Genomic DNA, 12,624 nt, shown 5'->3' with positions numbered 1-12,624 from the left:
TCATTCTTTTCTGTTATCCTATGAGGCTCTTTGAGAAGTCAAGGAGAGTTACTTAAAAACAATTTAAACAGTTATCTTTTCTTTACTGCCTGTGTGCACTGTTAACCCCAGTAAGAAGGCCTGCAAGGATGTCATCTTTGATGTTTAGCTGGGCTTTTAGAATTAGCTGCCTTCTGTAATCTGAAGCTATCAGAAGGCTCTGGAGCATTGATTAGATTGTATTGTTAAGGAGGGAGATCTTGTTATCCAGCATGTAGTCTGTCCCCTTGATTTGTTAAAACATGCTTGGTGCAAAACTGGCTGAAGTAATGGGGGTGTAACCTGACTTCAACATTGCAGCAGACACCTTAATTGCATTCATATGACACTGAGAGATTGCTATATATAGTCCATACCTTGCATGTAAGCATGCTACAGTTCTGTGGTTGTTAGTTTTACCTTATTGTTCATACAAAAAAATTTCTGTAAAACGTTACTAGAAATAAAATTTATGGTAGCACCACCACTTCCTTCTTGGCCTACATATGCTGTATCTTACAATGAACTGATGCATGCAGATATCCTGGTATAATTACATACATTGAGAGGCATTGCTCACATATCTACACAATATGTGCATGACACACTCCTGGGGTACTGACAATGCATGCATTTGTTAAAAAGATCTAGAGCTGTCTCAGCTGCGAATTCATTGTGGTCTCACTGTTCTGGGTCATCTTTTGGCAATTGATTTATTGGCAGGAAATCTTACAGTAAAGACAAAGTGGACTTTTAATTAATATTGTACAGCAAGTCCTTAACCATATGTATTACTGTGAGCTGTGCTCAGAGAGACTTCAAACAGCAGCTTTCTGTCTAATGCCAACAGGGTAAGAGATCTGCCTTTCAGTCTGGCCTGAATTATTATTTATTTAGTGCTGTAAGAGTACATGTTACTGTGCTAGTGGTGAACTGTTCTAGACTATTATTAAGAGCTAACAATGTTCTCATGCTGTACAAGGCACAAATATAGAACAGCTTCAACCACAAAGAGCTCATGGTCTAAAACACAGGATCCTGCCCCCAAACAGCTTAGAATCTGGAGTTGAGTCATTTGTTCATTTTTCTCTCTATCTTCACCCCTTTTTCTCCCCCTGTCAGTGGAAAGTAAGTGCAGAATGATGCCATCTGAGCAAATGGTTTCTAATTGCTGTAGCTATGCTGAGGACAGTTGCTGGTCTTATCCAGGATGATATAAACTATTGGAAAACAGATGTCATCCCCAGAGGTAGAGGCAAAGCTTCTTTGAGCTAGTGGGTCAATATGAGGTGTAGCTTGAGTGTTCCCATTAACTCAACCCCTGACCACACACACAAACTATCACTCATGCCCAGTAGTGACAGTAACCTGAGTTGGCTGACATGACTGCAAATACAGGGCAGAGCCTTGAGCAAATTTATCTCGTTAGCTGCTAACATGACCTACCCACAGTTTTAGGTGAAGGTTAGTGCCATGACACAACATCAGGGGCTGCTAGTCCTCCAGTGCCTTCACACGATCCATCAGGCACCTGCATCCTGACTTTTTCTTGCCTTTTCCTGTTCCTTGATTAGAAGTCAACTGCCACTGCATATAGGCCTGTCCCCCCAGCCTGATGCTGCTTCAAGTACCAGCAACTGCAATCCTCCATCTCCAGTACACAGCTCTGTGTTTTTGAGAATGGAGCCCAAGAAGAGATCATGTCAGCCTGCTGGCAGCAGGCCAGAGGCCAACACCGAAGTACCGATGGCTCTCTGGTGCGAAGCTGGCAGGGTCAGTGAATTTGTCTCGGAGGCAGTTGCTGTGTGGAGTGCAACAACCTACTAGGTTGCCCAAAGAGATTTCATTCCTTTGACAGTGAGTGCATTCTACACTATGTAGATGTGGGATTTCTACTCAGAGCAGAAAGTAAGAGGACCACTGCACAGTCTCAGACCCAGTAAGGTAATACCAGCCACAGCCTGGCTTTTCAAGTGTTTTCTCTCTAGATTTTGAGTTGACATAAGCTGGGCATTTTGGAACATTCTGGAGGGAGATGCTTCAAATTATGTGTCTCACTCCTGCCTCTTCTCCAGGTGTGCTCCCTCAGACTTTGTCTTTACATCTCTGCTGTTCATCAAGGAGGCTGCAGCCCCCGTTCCACCCTTCAGTGTATGCAATAAACTGCAGGATGTGCTGCCTGCTCTGAGCCAGTGATGTAATTTCCCCATCTGCTTTTTGAATGCCTGTCTCATTAAAAACTGCAGCACAGAAGGGAGGGCAGGAGATGGGTGGGAGCCTATGCAAAGAGCAATCACAAGAATGTTTCCATTTTCTCAACCTTCTGCTACAGATCAGAGGCCTTTAAAGAGCCAGTGTGCCCCTTTCATTTGTGTTCTGTCCCCCTGCCCCTCCCCGCAACATTGAATTCAGGGATTGTATTTCACTATTTCGTATGGTTTTTCCTTAACCTAAAATTGTAGATGAAATCAGAATAGAAGCAGAGATGCTCTTACCTTCCCTGCACTGGTTTGAACAAGGGGGACAGTAGCTGCCATGGCAATGGGAAGCATTAGTGCCATAAACAGCAGAGATAAATGAGCTCTTCGTTATTCCCTTACAGATTAAGTTAAGGCTGCCAACTCCATTCAGATGCTCTCCTTGAGTTAAGGCATGGACTGTAATTTAATTTTTCACAAGAAGCTAATGTGTCACCTTTTTCACCAACACTTCTCATTACTGCTGTAATGCAGCCTTTAAACCCAGTAGAGCCTTTGGTATTGGCTGGTGCTTCAGCTCTGTATGCTAAATGTAGCACATTAAATGGTTTTGTAGCTAAATCCTCATTAAGGCTTAGTGTGAACATGCCAATGTTGGCTATGTAACGTTGATATCACCAAGTCCGGGCTCTGACTCTTTGGCTTCTCTCCCATTCCAGAATATGCCCTTCTGTCTCAGACTCTTGGCCTCCATTCCTCCACCCAAGAGAGGCACAGTGCGGGATAAGTGTTCTATAGAGATGCATTATAAACTGGAATTTTTGTATGTCCTATGGCTTCATGGTGTACTTAATGTACATGTCGCTGTACATACACATTGAAGGGAATAACTGGGTCTGCTGAGACTTTCTGGTGTTTGGAAACATTTGTTCTTGTACCAGCGTTGTGTGAACATTGTACCTTAAGTCGCCTTTAAATGGCGGTGATGTAAAATAAGAGGACCTTGGTGGATCGGTGCCTTAATCCCCTCACTTTTCACCTTTAGAGAGTTATGTTCCGATACAAATGACATCACCAGTGGAATAAATTTGGTGGTCTCAGCCTAACCCTAATGGTCATTTGTCCACACCAGTAAAAATACAAACATATTGATACAGAGACACCCACAGTTCGGTACACTGACCGCTCCTGTCTTTGGGAAGGACAAAGTCTGAAACAGCAGAGGGTTGTGAGGCTCTTTGGTAGAGCTGTGTTGGGAGCCCAGGAAAAGTACTGAAGATAGAGATTGAGGAGCACAGGCAGAGCTGCGTGGGATCTGAAGGGGTGCTGCAGAACAGCAGTGTAATGAACATTGACAGAACTGTGTGAGGTCCTAAGACTGGAATAGTATCAGATGTTACTGCTCAAGATTGAGGTGCATCAACAGAGTTGTGCAACACAGCGTTTTTCTGCACTTTGGTTACCAGAACTCCTTTTTATATAGTTAGAGATGTACTTTTTGGACGGCTTTTAGTCTCCTCTTCTAAGTAAAGTTTAAAAATATCCGAGGAAGTCTCAAAAAAGGTGTAGGCGACAAGTGCTGAGCGGTCCTTCCTGCTGACACTTGTATGAGGCTGCATCCTCTTTGAAATTGGACTGCCTGTAGATTGCTGTTGGGTGGAGCAGACCTCATGTGGTGGGATCTGGCCTCTGAGTTTTACATGATGGGTTCATGTAGCATTCTGATGACTGCATGTAAAACTTTTATTGTTGACATTGGTTTGTTGCAGCTGGTAGACTGAAACACCAGCAAAGGCTGAATGATTGGCACTTAATGACCAGACTTTAAAAACTTACATGAGGGAAAAATAATATGTCACTAATGAGAAGTAGAACGCTTTGTGAATGGTGGTTCTGAAAAAGATGCTGATCAGCCTTTTTAAAGTGCTTGAATGGTAGTGTGCTCTCTACTCTGCTCTCCGCATCTCTCCTCAGATTTTGCAAAGTTATTTTCCATCCTTAATCACCCTTGTTTTTTGTAGCAGTTGGAAAAGTACCAAAGTGGGTGTTTTGCCTGTACAGTAAAAATACAACTAAGGCCCTAGTCCTGCCATCAGAACTGCACAGATAAACCTTGGGCCTGTACTGAGTCCCACTGACTTCAGTGGGGCACTACGCAGGTTCGAAGGTCTACTCATGAGGATCCTGTTGTGGGATTGGGGCCTTATTGTGTTTAGCATTTTTCATACAAGCTGCAATCCAAAAATGCTTTACAGCATTTGGATTCTGTTGCAGAATTAGAGGCACATTAAGATGTTTAGGAAAGTGGGGGAGAGAGAGAGGTTTACAGCAGAAATTTGAGATGACTCAGTGAAGTGGAAAGACCCTGTTCCAGATGGCTGGAGTTCTAAATGAGAAGGCTTTCCCGCTAGCGCTGGCAGTAGCCTGGGAGAAGACATGCTGGATGAGTTTGAAGAGACAAGTCCATGAGGAAGGTCATCGTGTCTATTCAAAAAGAAGCAATTTTGAATTTCATCCAGCAAAGCGAGGAGAGTCAGTTGAGAGGTTTGAGGATGGATGCTGTGGACATCCTGCTTTGTCTGGTGGAAAGCAAGGGAGACACGTGCTGTGTGTGAGTGACTGTGGACAGCTATGATTTGCAGAGGCAATGGCACTATTGAAGGTGGCAGGATGAAAGGGACATTGATCAGGGACACTGAAAGGTTAAAAAGATTTGTTTTAAACAAAATGTCAACCCTGCTTCTAAAAGTACCTCAGATTATTCAACCTGAAGGAGTTTTTTAAAATCCAGTTTACTTTTCACTGTTTACACAGGTTGGTTTTCTTTGCACTTCATTCAGCTGGGAAGGCAAAAACTGCCTTGTTAGCTGGTTTGATTTCTACTCAGTTTCACTATCTGTTCCTCATTCAGCAGCAGACTGTTGCAATGATGGAATTGTTTAAGCCCGAATAAAATATTTTTACTGAATTTAAAAAACAATTCATGAAAATATATTTTCTTTGATGCTGCAAGTGGACGTCCTTTGAAGACGTACTTCACTTCGGAGGCAATTCCAGGGAAGAAAGTGATAGTGGATAATCATCTCACTTGAAATCATGCCCCATAATAAATATTCAAAATACTTTCCTTGGTATCTGACAGTGCCATTGAAAAGGCCCAAAATAAAAAATGAATGCGAGTAAAACACCAGTCTCACACCAGCCAGATTTGCTTGGCAAGTTCATGTAGTAGTCCGGACCCTGTTATCTAAATCCTCTTTTCCAGTTATCAGGCTGTCTGGTTTCCCTTTCCTCTATATAATTCTGGATATCAAGGTAGTTTGTTTTGTGGTGATAGCACCTGATAACAGTGCTATAGTGTCTATAGTGATATAGAGAAAGACCTAAGCCTCCGTATTCTAGAAATATTTATAGCCATTGGCCCGAGATTTGGAGCAAGTTGGCACAGGTTAGTGTTAGACTAGTGCAACTTTTTGGAGCATGGTTGCTTAGAAGCAAACTCAAAACTGGGCCTTGTCCAGCTTTACGGGAGACAGCTGATCAGACAATTGGAGTGCTAATCCTAATGAAGTGTCAACTGATGCCCCCTCTTGAGGGATGATGATGTTTACAGCTGCTTTCAGACAATGGGAACAGGTCACTGTATTAGGCCTGGTTTGTGCTTAAAAATCTACATTCCTGAGCGCCATAGCTATACTGACGTAACTCCTGGTGTAGATGCAGCTAGGTCAACAGAAGAATGCTTCTGTCAATCTACCCATGGTTGCTTGAAGAGGTGGAGTTACTACAGTGATGGAAAAACCCCTTCCATTGCTGTAATCTGCATCTACATTACAGGCTTGCAGCCTCAAGAGCTAAGGCACTGTAGGAGTGTTGCTGTAGACCCCATAGTGTGAATGTGGCCTCATATGGGGAAACCTGACAAACTGGCTCTGTTCACCCTCCTGAAGCAAAGTGCAATAACAGGTGCAGTCTGTCCATTTGTACTTTGGTTTTGCTTTTTAATGGGGGAGGATCCTGCCCACTTGTTCATTCTGTTACTGAAAAGGCTGTGTGGGGACTGGTCAACAGCAATGAGTGTGGTCCTGATTTGTATTACAGTGCTGGCATATTTGCAGTTTATGGAAGACTACTCAGAGCCACAGCCATCCATGTTCTACCAGACACCTCAGAACGAACACATCTACCAGCAGAAAAACAAGCACCTCATGGAAGTCTATGGGTTCAACGATTCGTTCAGCAGCACAGACTCGTCACAAGAGCTGGCACCACCCCCTGCCCTTCCGCCAAAACAGCGACAGCTGGTGAGTGACACCCTCCATATTCTGCCAAACAAAGACGTGTTTGACTTCTAGGAACAGCTTTGGGGAGGTGACCTTCTTTTCACTCTCTGCTGCTTGTGTTCCTGGAAGACTGCGGGTCTGGATTGATGTCTTTATGTTTACATTACCTGGGTTACACGCCCTGAAACCTAAAGTTAATGTGTTTTTTCAGACATTTTGCATGACCTAGTTTAACCACCATTCTCCATTCCAACCCTCAAATTCAGAGCATTCCTCATGACCTTTGAAAAACCAAAATTGAGAATCAAAGGCCTTGCCTACGCTGTGGTTGAAACTGTGTTGGCTACTCTCCTCTTTAATCACATTTGCTACTAACACAGTGGCCAGTCCAGACAATAACTTTTCCTGACATCTGTGATAGCTAAACCGTTCTACAGATTGCACATTCTTAGATAAAACTTCTCAGCCAGTGGTCAGAAAACTGGTTAGGAGCAACCATTTACACTTAGTTGCTCCTTGTATACTTTGTTGTAACAAAGATTGTGCCAAAGAGCCCTAATGTGGCCGATACCTCTAACAAACATGTGTACTCCCCATAGTCTCCTGCTGTTCCATATTCACAAGGAGCTGGGGAGCCATTCCAGTGCCAGCTCTGCCATTTTGGCTTACTTTAAAACAGGACTTATCCTTTTTCTGATCGAATCTGACTTGAGGTTTTTGCTGCTTCAGAACAGGAATTCCACTTACCCATCTAGAAAGAAAAACCCACCACATTCATCTTGCCCTTTCAGTGCTCAGCACACAGCCAGTGCACTTTGAGCATGTTTGTGTGGGTGCCGTGGGGGCTTGAACGCCCGTTTTGAACACTGTGGATGAAATCCTGGCCTCATTTAAGTCAGTGGGACTTTTGCCATTGACTTGAGCGGAGCCAGGATTTTACCCAGGGTTTTTTGGGGTGGGTTTCTCAAAATGTTTTTCATAGTGCCCTCTTTTTACTTCAGCCTCCTCACTTCAGGGATTTTTTAAAAAAACAAACAAACAAACAAACTAGTATGGGGGGAAAAAACAGTTCCTGAGTCCTAGTAGCTAATTCCTGTTGCTGCAGCTTTAGTAGCAGCCTGGAGGAATGGTAAAGAATGGGCCTCAGTGCTATTGCTTAACTGGACAAGTTTACTTCAGGCCTTCAAGAGGTGATGCTTACCTTCCATGTTGCGTGAAAGAATTGTTCATGTTGGTCCCTATTGGCGTATTTCCTCACCTCTTATCTGTGCTGACTTTTGACTTTCCCAGTGCATTTTTCTCCATCAAAGGGAAGGCTGAGAGTTCCACTCTGCAGGTTCGAAGCATCTAGATTCCCTGGAACCATAAGCTTAAAACCTAGCAGGGTGAATTTGTCCTTCCAAGGAGACAAATTGAGTGCAATGCCGTTTTACTGTGTGTGGGGCTCCTTGACTGAGACCTTAAAACCCAAAGTCCTGTCTGTTTTGCGAGGACACTAAGCTGAGGGATGCCCTTTATATGTGGTAAAATTTCTCCTCGGTTGCTGTCATGTCCCATTTACTCATCATCCCACCAGCTCCCTATTTCAGTGATGGATTATAAAGGTACACTGCGATTCTTTGGTATGAGAAGTGCTATGTAAAATATGGATCTCTAGTCAGGGCATATGAGCTATTTAACACTCTAGTAGTTAGAGTAGGGGAATTCTGCCCCCTTTTCCTAATTTAAGCCAGTAGAAACAAAGCATTTCCTTTAGGTTCTACCACATCTGTACTGCCCTTTAATAATAATCTGGCTGGCCAAGAGATCATGGTTCTGCCTTCTGGGCATTTTTTTACCCCTTGCAAGGTGATATCATCAAGGGTGTTGCTAGAGGTTTGCCTGAAGCAGAGGTTTCCTTAAGCACAGCCTCACATATATTCATTTGGGAAGTGGTAATGCTGAACTCTCCAAATAGATGATGGCTCATTCAACAAGGACTGTAAAACCCATTGCAGTGGATGTGCTCTGGCTGCCCAGAGAGATTCAGCAAGTTTTGCTGGATGAACTCCTCTGTATAAAATTGAAAAAATCCTTTCTTTGTAAGCTTCAAATCCGATCACTGAAGCATTTGTACTTAAAATCAGAGAGTCTGAGCTGAGGAATGGAGAAGGGCCAGAAATAGCCATCGTGCTTAGCATCCTCCAGACACGTCAAATGTACAGAAGATTCGGAAATCTTGAATGACTGACTCTCCCCTATACAAGTACACTAGAATAGTCAGTGTGGTATGTTTTGATACTTCAAGTTACAGTATTTCCCTCTTGTGAAACTGGGATATAATTTTGTTTTGGAATGAAAATCTTAAAACACTGAAAGTTATGTCTGACCCAGGATCCCCCACAGTGCCCGAGAAGACTCATCTCTCAGGCTGGAGAGACCCAAGTTCCCAGGCCGTGGCTGACAAAGTAAACAGTCCACAGAAACAGCCTGCCTAACATCTGGAAGCAAGAGCCAGTTCCACTGCTTGGCAGTGGCTGCTAGTGGGTGCCCACTTCTTTGAGCTCCTCTGGCCTGTGCTATGCAGGGAAAGGCAGTAGAGAAGAGCTCACCTGTGCACCTAAGCAGCAGCCAAGCATGAGTGAGCTGGGAGGGGGAATTGTTTTTAAGGGACGTGTTAAATAAGAGGATTTGAATTGTTTTTGCAGTGTCTCTTGGAGCTCAGAAGCATGCATCAGTGTGATTGGCTCAGAATGGGGGTTTGGTCCTATGAACTGCCCAAGTAGCTATTTGTGTAGTAAGCACTTTAAATGCCTTGTTTTAAAAATAGCATTTCTCACCCTTTATTCATAGCCTGTTCTGTGCTTGCTTTCTTTGTTTCCTCTCTTGCTTTCTTTCTCCTGTTCAGCAGGCCTCCTGTGCTGCCTCTTCCTTCTCTTCTGTCTCCTACTGTGTCCAGCAAACTAAAGTGCCCTTCACCCCCGAGGACACCAGTGCCACTCAGGGCCTCAGTATGTCCGTCTCTAACTCCTTTCTCAACCGGCACAGCTCCTTTCCTGTGCATTCGGTGAGTCACTAACTGCACTTCTTTATCATGTGTGTGTTTGTGCTGGTAAAATGCTCCTGCACACATTCTGTATTTATTGACCCAGGGCCAGGTAAATTGGAAGGCTCTCATTTGGGCTTTTGAATGCATTTGGTAATAGTCAGAAAAATCCCAGTTGAATCTGATTAAATGGCCTTGGGAGGAGGTTGGCCTTTGAGTGTCTTGTGTGTATTTATGGCTAGGGTGGGGGAAAAGGGAAGAAGACCAGGCTTCTGTAATAATGGCACACTCCTTCAGCTGTGAATCCCCCACAGCAATGCACTGTGGCACTGGGAAGTACTCTGACCTCTCCAGATAAATGCAGTGATGATGACTAGTTAATTAAATACTGCTTCATGCATCTGGCCTTTGGAGAGATAATGAGAGGCTGTCTCTTTCTTGAGTTTGATCCATTCAAGTGCATGGAACAGCATCTGCAGCTCCTGGCTCTTTGCTCTTTTCCAGGAAGTGGCCTCTAGCCAGTCTCCCTTCCCATTTCTCCTTGTCTAATTCCCATCAAATATCTGTAGTCACAGACGAGATCGATATTTGTTTGCTTCAGTAAATATACCCGGTGCCCTGAAGAGTGAAGGGGGTGTGACTAAACTTTACAGCACCTCATAAGCAATTTGGGTGGAGGACCTCGAAGCAAGCAGGGAATGATTTAAATCAAAATAAGGACCATCTGTAGAGCACTGTTTAAACTTGTGATAAAATGCTTAAATTAGATAGCAGCAATAATAAAGAAACATTCATTTTAATGAAGTTAATGTTTCCCCTCAGTCTGACTGTGGGATTCCAGCAAATGGTTCATCAGTATTAGGTTCCATGTATGCAAAATTATGTGGTCGTGATCTATTGTCTGCACAACTATGAGAATTATAATTAACACCTGAAAATAGGCTATTGTTAAGGTGATCTAGCTGTTTTATAAGTTACAGACTACTCTTGGAGGTTCAAAATGCTTAGACAATATGTGGGCTAACTTAAAATTGTTAAAACAATGATTTTACAACAAAATATTTGAAAATTATATCTTCTTACCTACTAGGACCTGACTTTAGTGTTCTGCACTTCTGCGAAAGTTGTTGATGACACTATGCCCTATGCTTATGGGTGTCAAAGCACTTCACAAACAGTGTATTAAAACTCCCAATATCTACACTCGTGAGATAGGGAAGTATCAGAATCCTCTAATAATAGAGGAAGAAACTTAGTGAGAGAGTAACTTGCCTCTATATAAATCCATGGTACGCCCACATCTTGAATACTGTGTGCAAATGTGGTCACCCCATCTGAAAAAAGATATATTTGAAATTGGAAAAGCTTTAGAAAAAGGCAACAAAAATGATTAGGGGTATAGAATGGCTTGCATATGATCAGAGATTAATAGGACTGGGATTTTCAGCTTGGAAAAGAGATGGCTAAGGGGAGATATGATTGAGATCTGTAAAATCATGACGGTGTAGAGAAAGTAGATAAGTGTCTACTACTTCTCATAATACAAGAACTAGGGGTCACCAAATGAAATTAGGCTGCAGGTTTAAAACAAATAAAAGGAAGTATTTCTTCACACAACGCATCATCAAACTGTGGAACTCATCAAACTCCTTGCCAGGGGATGTTGTGAAGGCCCAGACCATAACATGGTTCAAAAAAGAACTAGATAAATTCATGGAGGATAGGTCCATCAGTGGCTGTTAGCCAGGATGGGCAGGGATGGTGTCCCTAGCCTCTGTTTGCCAGAAGCTGGGAATGAGTGACAGGGGATGGATCACTCAGTGATTACCTGTTCTGTTCATTCCTTCTGGGGTACCTGGCACTGGCCACTGTCAGAAGACAAGATACTGGGCTAGATGGACCTTTGGTCTGAACTATTAGGGCCATTCTTGTGTTCTTAAGTCACACAGTGAGCAAGTGGCAGAGCCCGGAACAGAACCTACAAGTTCTGACTTGTAGTCCTGTGTTTTAACCCTGCACTGCTTTCTGTTTGAATTGACTCTTGTAGCAAAACACAGCACTGTAAGGACCTGATCTTAGCAGGTAAAAATCCTTACAGTTTACTTTTAAAATGGACTTCTTTTTATCAATTTTATATATGATTGGTTAACAATTTTAAAATATAAACAGTTTGTTTTATTTTTAAAACCATCTTAGTTGACCTTAAATAGACACTGTTAACTTGAGGTTAATTTTAAGGGTTTTTCTGCTCCCCTGTTGATGATTTTAAGGGTTTTTTTCAGTAAGGAAGAAACTAACTAGCTAGAGCAGGGGGAACAGTGAAACTGACTATACACAAAGTGCTGTCAAAGGCAGAATATCACCTTTCTTCTCACTAGTGCCTGTGAATTGTAATAATCTTAGTTGTTGCTCATGGCTGAAGAAGGTACAAAGTTTTCAGGGAGAAATGAGATTTTAATTTTGAGTGCCCCTTTGTCTCTGAGATACAAAATCAATGTCTTTACATACTTCACGGCCGTCCCGCGTGACTATCACAAGGGTGGTTTACACCAATGCACAGATTTTCACATTCATGGTTTTTTCATGCCCCTAATAAGAGAAGATGTGAAACAGCTGTAGAGAATTGGATCATTACCAGGATAACAGCCTTCGTGGGGACACAGAAGTGCTAGAAACCTTCTATTAATCTGTTTATGGACATTGACTAAGGGGACTTCTCCAGTCCTTCCTTTCCACGGATTTTCCTGTGAGGAATGTGAACTGCAGTAGTAATATTTTCAAGTGAATTGCCCTGTTCTGCTCACTCTGCCATCCTGTTGCCCTCCTTCTTCCTCTGTTTACTCACAGCAAGTCCACTTAAAAGAACACTTGGAAGAACAATAAACCTGTTAAAGGATTAAACCTTGGCTGCCCATCAGTCTCAGCAGGGATTAATGCTTGGGACAGCAAACCTTTCACACACAGGACAACTAAAGAATCAGCTTCCTATGTACCAAATAGTCAATGCCGATTATCAAGTCCTTTAAAATGATCCATCCCCTACATTAATCTTTATCTGTTCTATACATGAAGCAAAGCCTTCTTGCATCAATACCAGGAT

At 42.9% G+C, this 12,624-nt stretch overlaps 1 protein-coding gene across 5 annotated transcripts in view; it reads left to right on the top strand.

The window, feature by feature from the left end:
- RAPGEF1 (Rap guanine nucleotide exchange factor 1) overlaps window positions 1-12,624 on the top strand; it is a 121,345-nt gene that overhangs the window by 74,967 nt on the left and 33,754 nt on the right. For 2 of the 5 annotated variants that reach the window (XM_038374646.2, XM_038374648.2), the window contains 2 exons: window positions 6,318-6,520; window positions 9,387-9,545. In XM_038374646.2, coding sequence (XP_038230574.1) covers window positions 6,318-6,520; window positions 9,387-9,545 — 362 coding nt within the window. The remainder of the gene's footprint in view (window positions 1-6,317; window positions 6,521-9,386; window positions 9,546-12,624) is intronic. The other 3 variants (XM_038374650.2, XM_038374649.2, XM_038374647.2) reach the window with 2 other exon arrangements.

The sequence above is a fragment of the Dermochelys coriacea genome, chromosome 16 (assembly GCF_009764565.3).
Source record: "Dermochelys coriacea isolate rDerCor1 chromosome 16, rDerCor1.pri.v4, whole genome shotgun sequence".
NCBI lineage: Eukaryota > Metazoa > Chordata > Testudines > Dermochelyidae > Dermochelys > Dermochelys coriacea.
The sequence above is the reverse complement of the archived record's forward strand: the minus strand, read 5'-3'. Positions and strand labels throughout refer to the sequence as shown.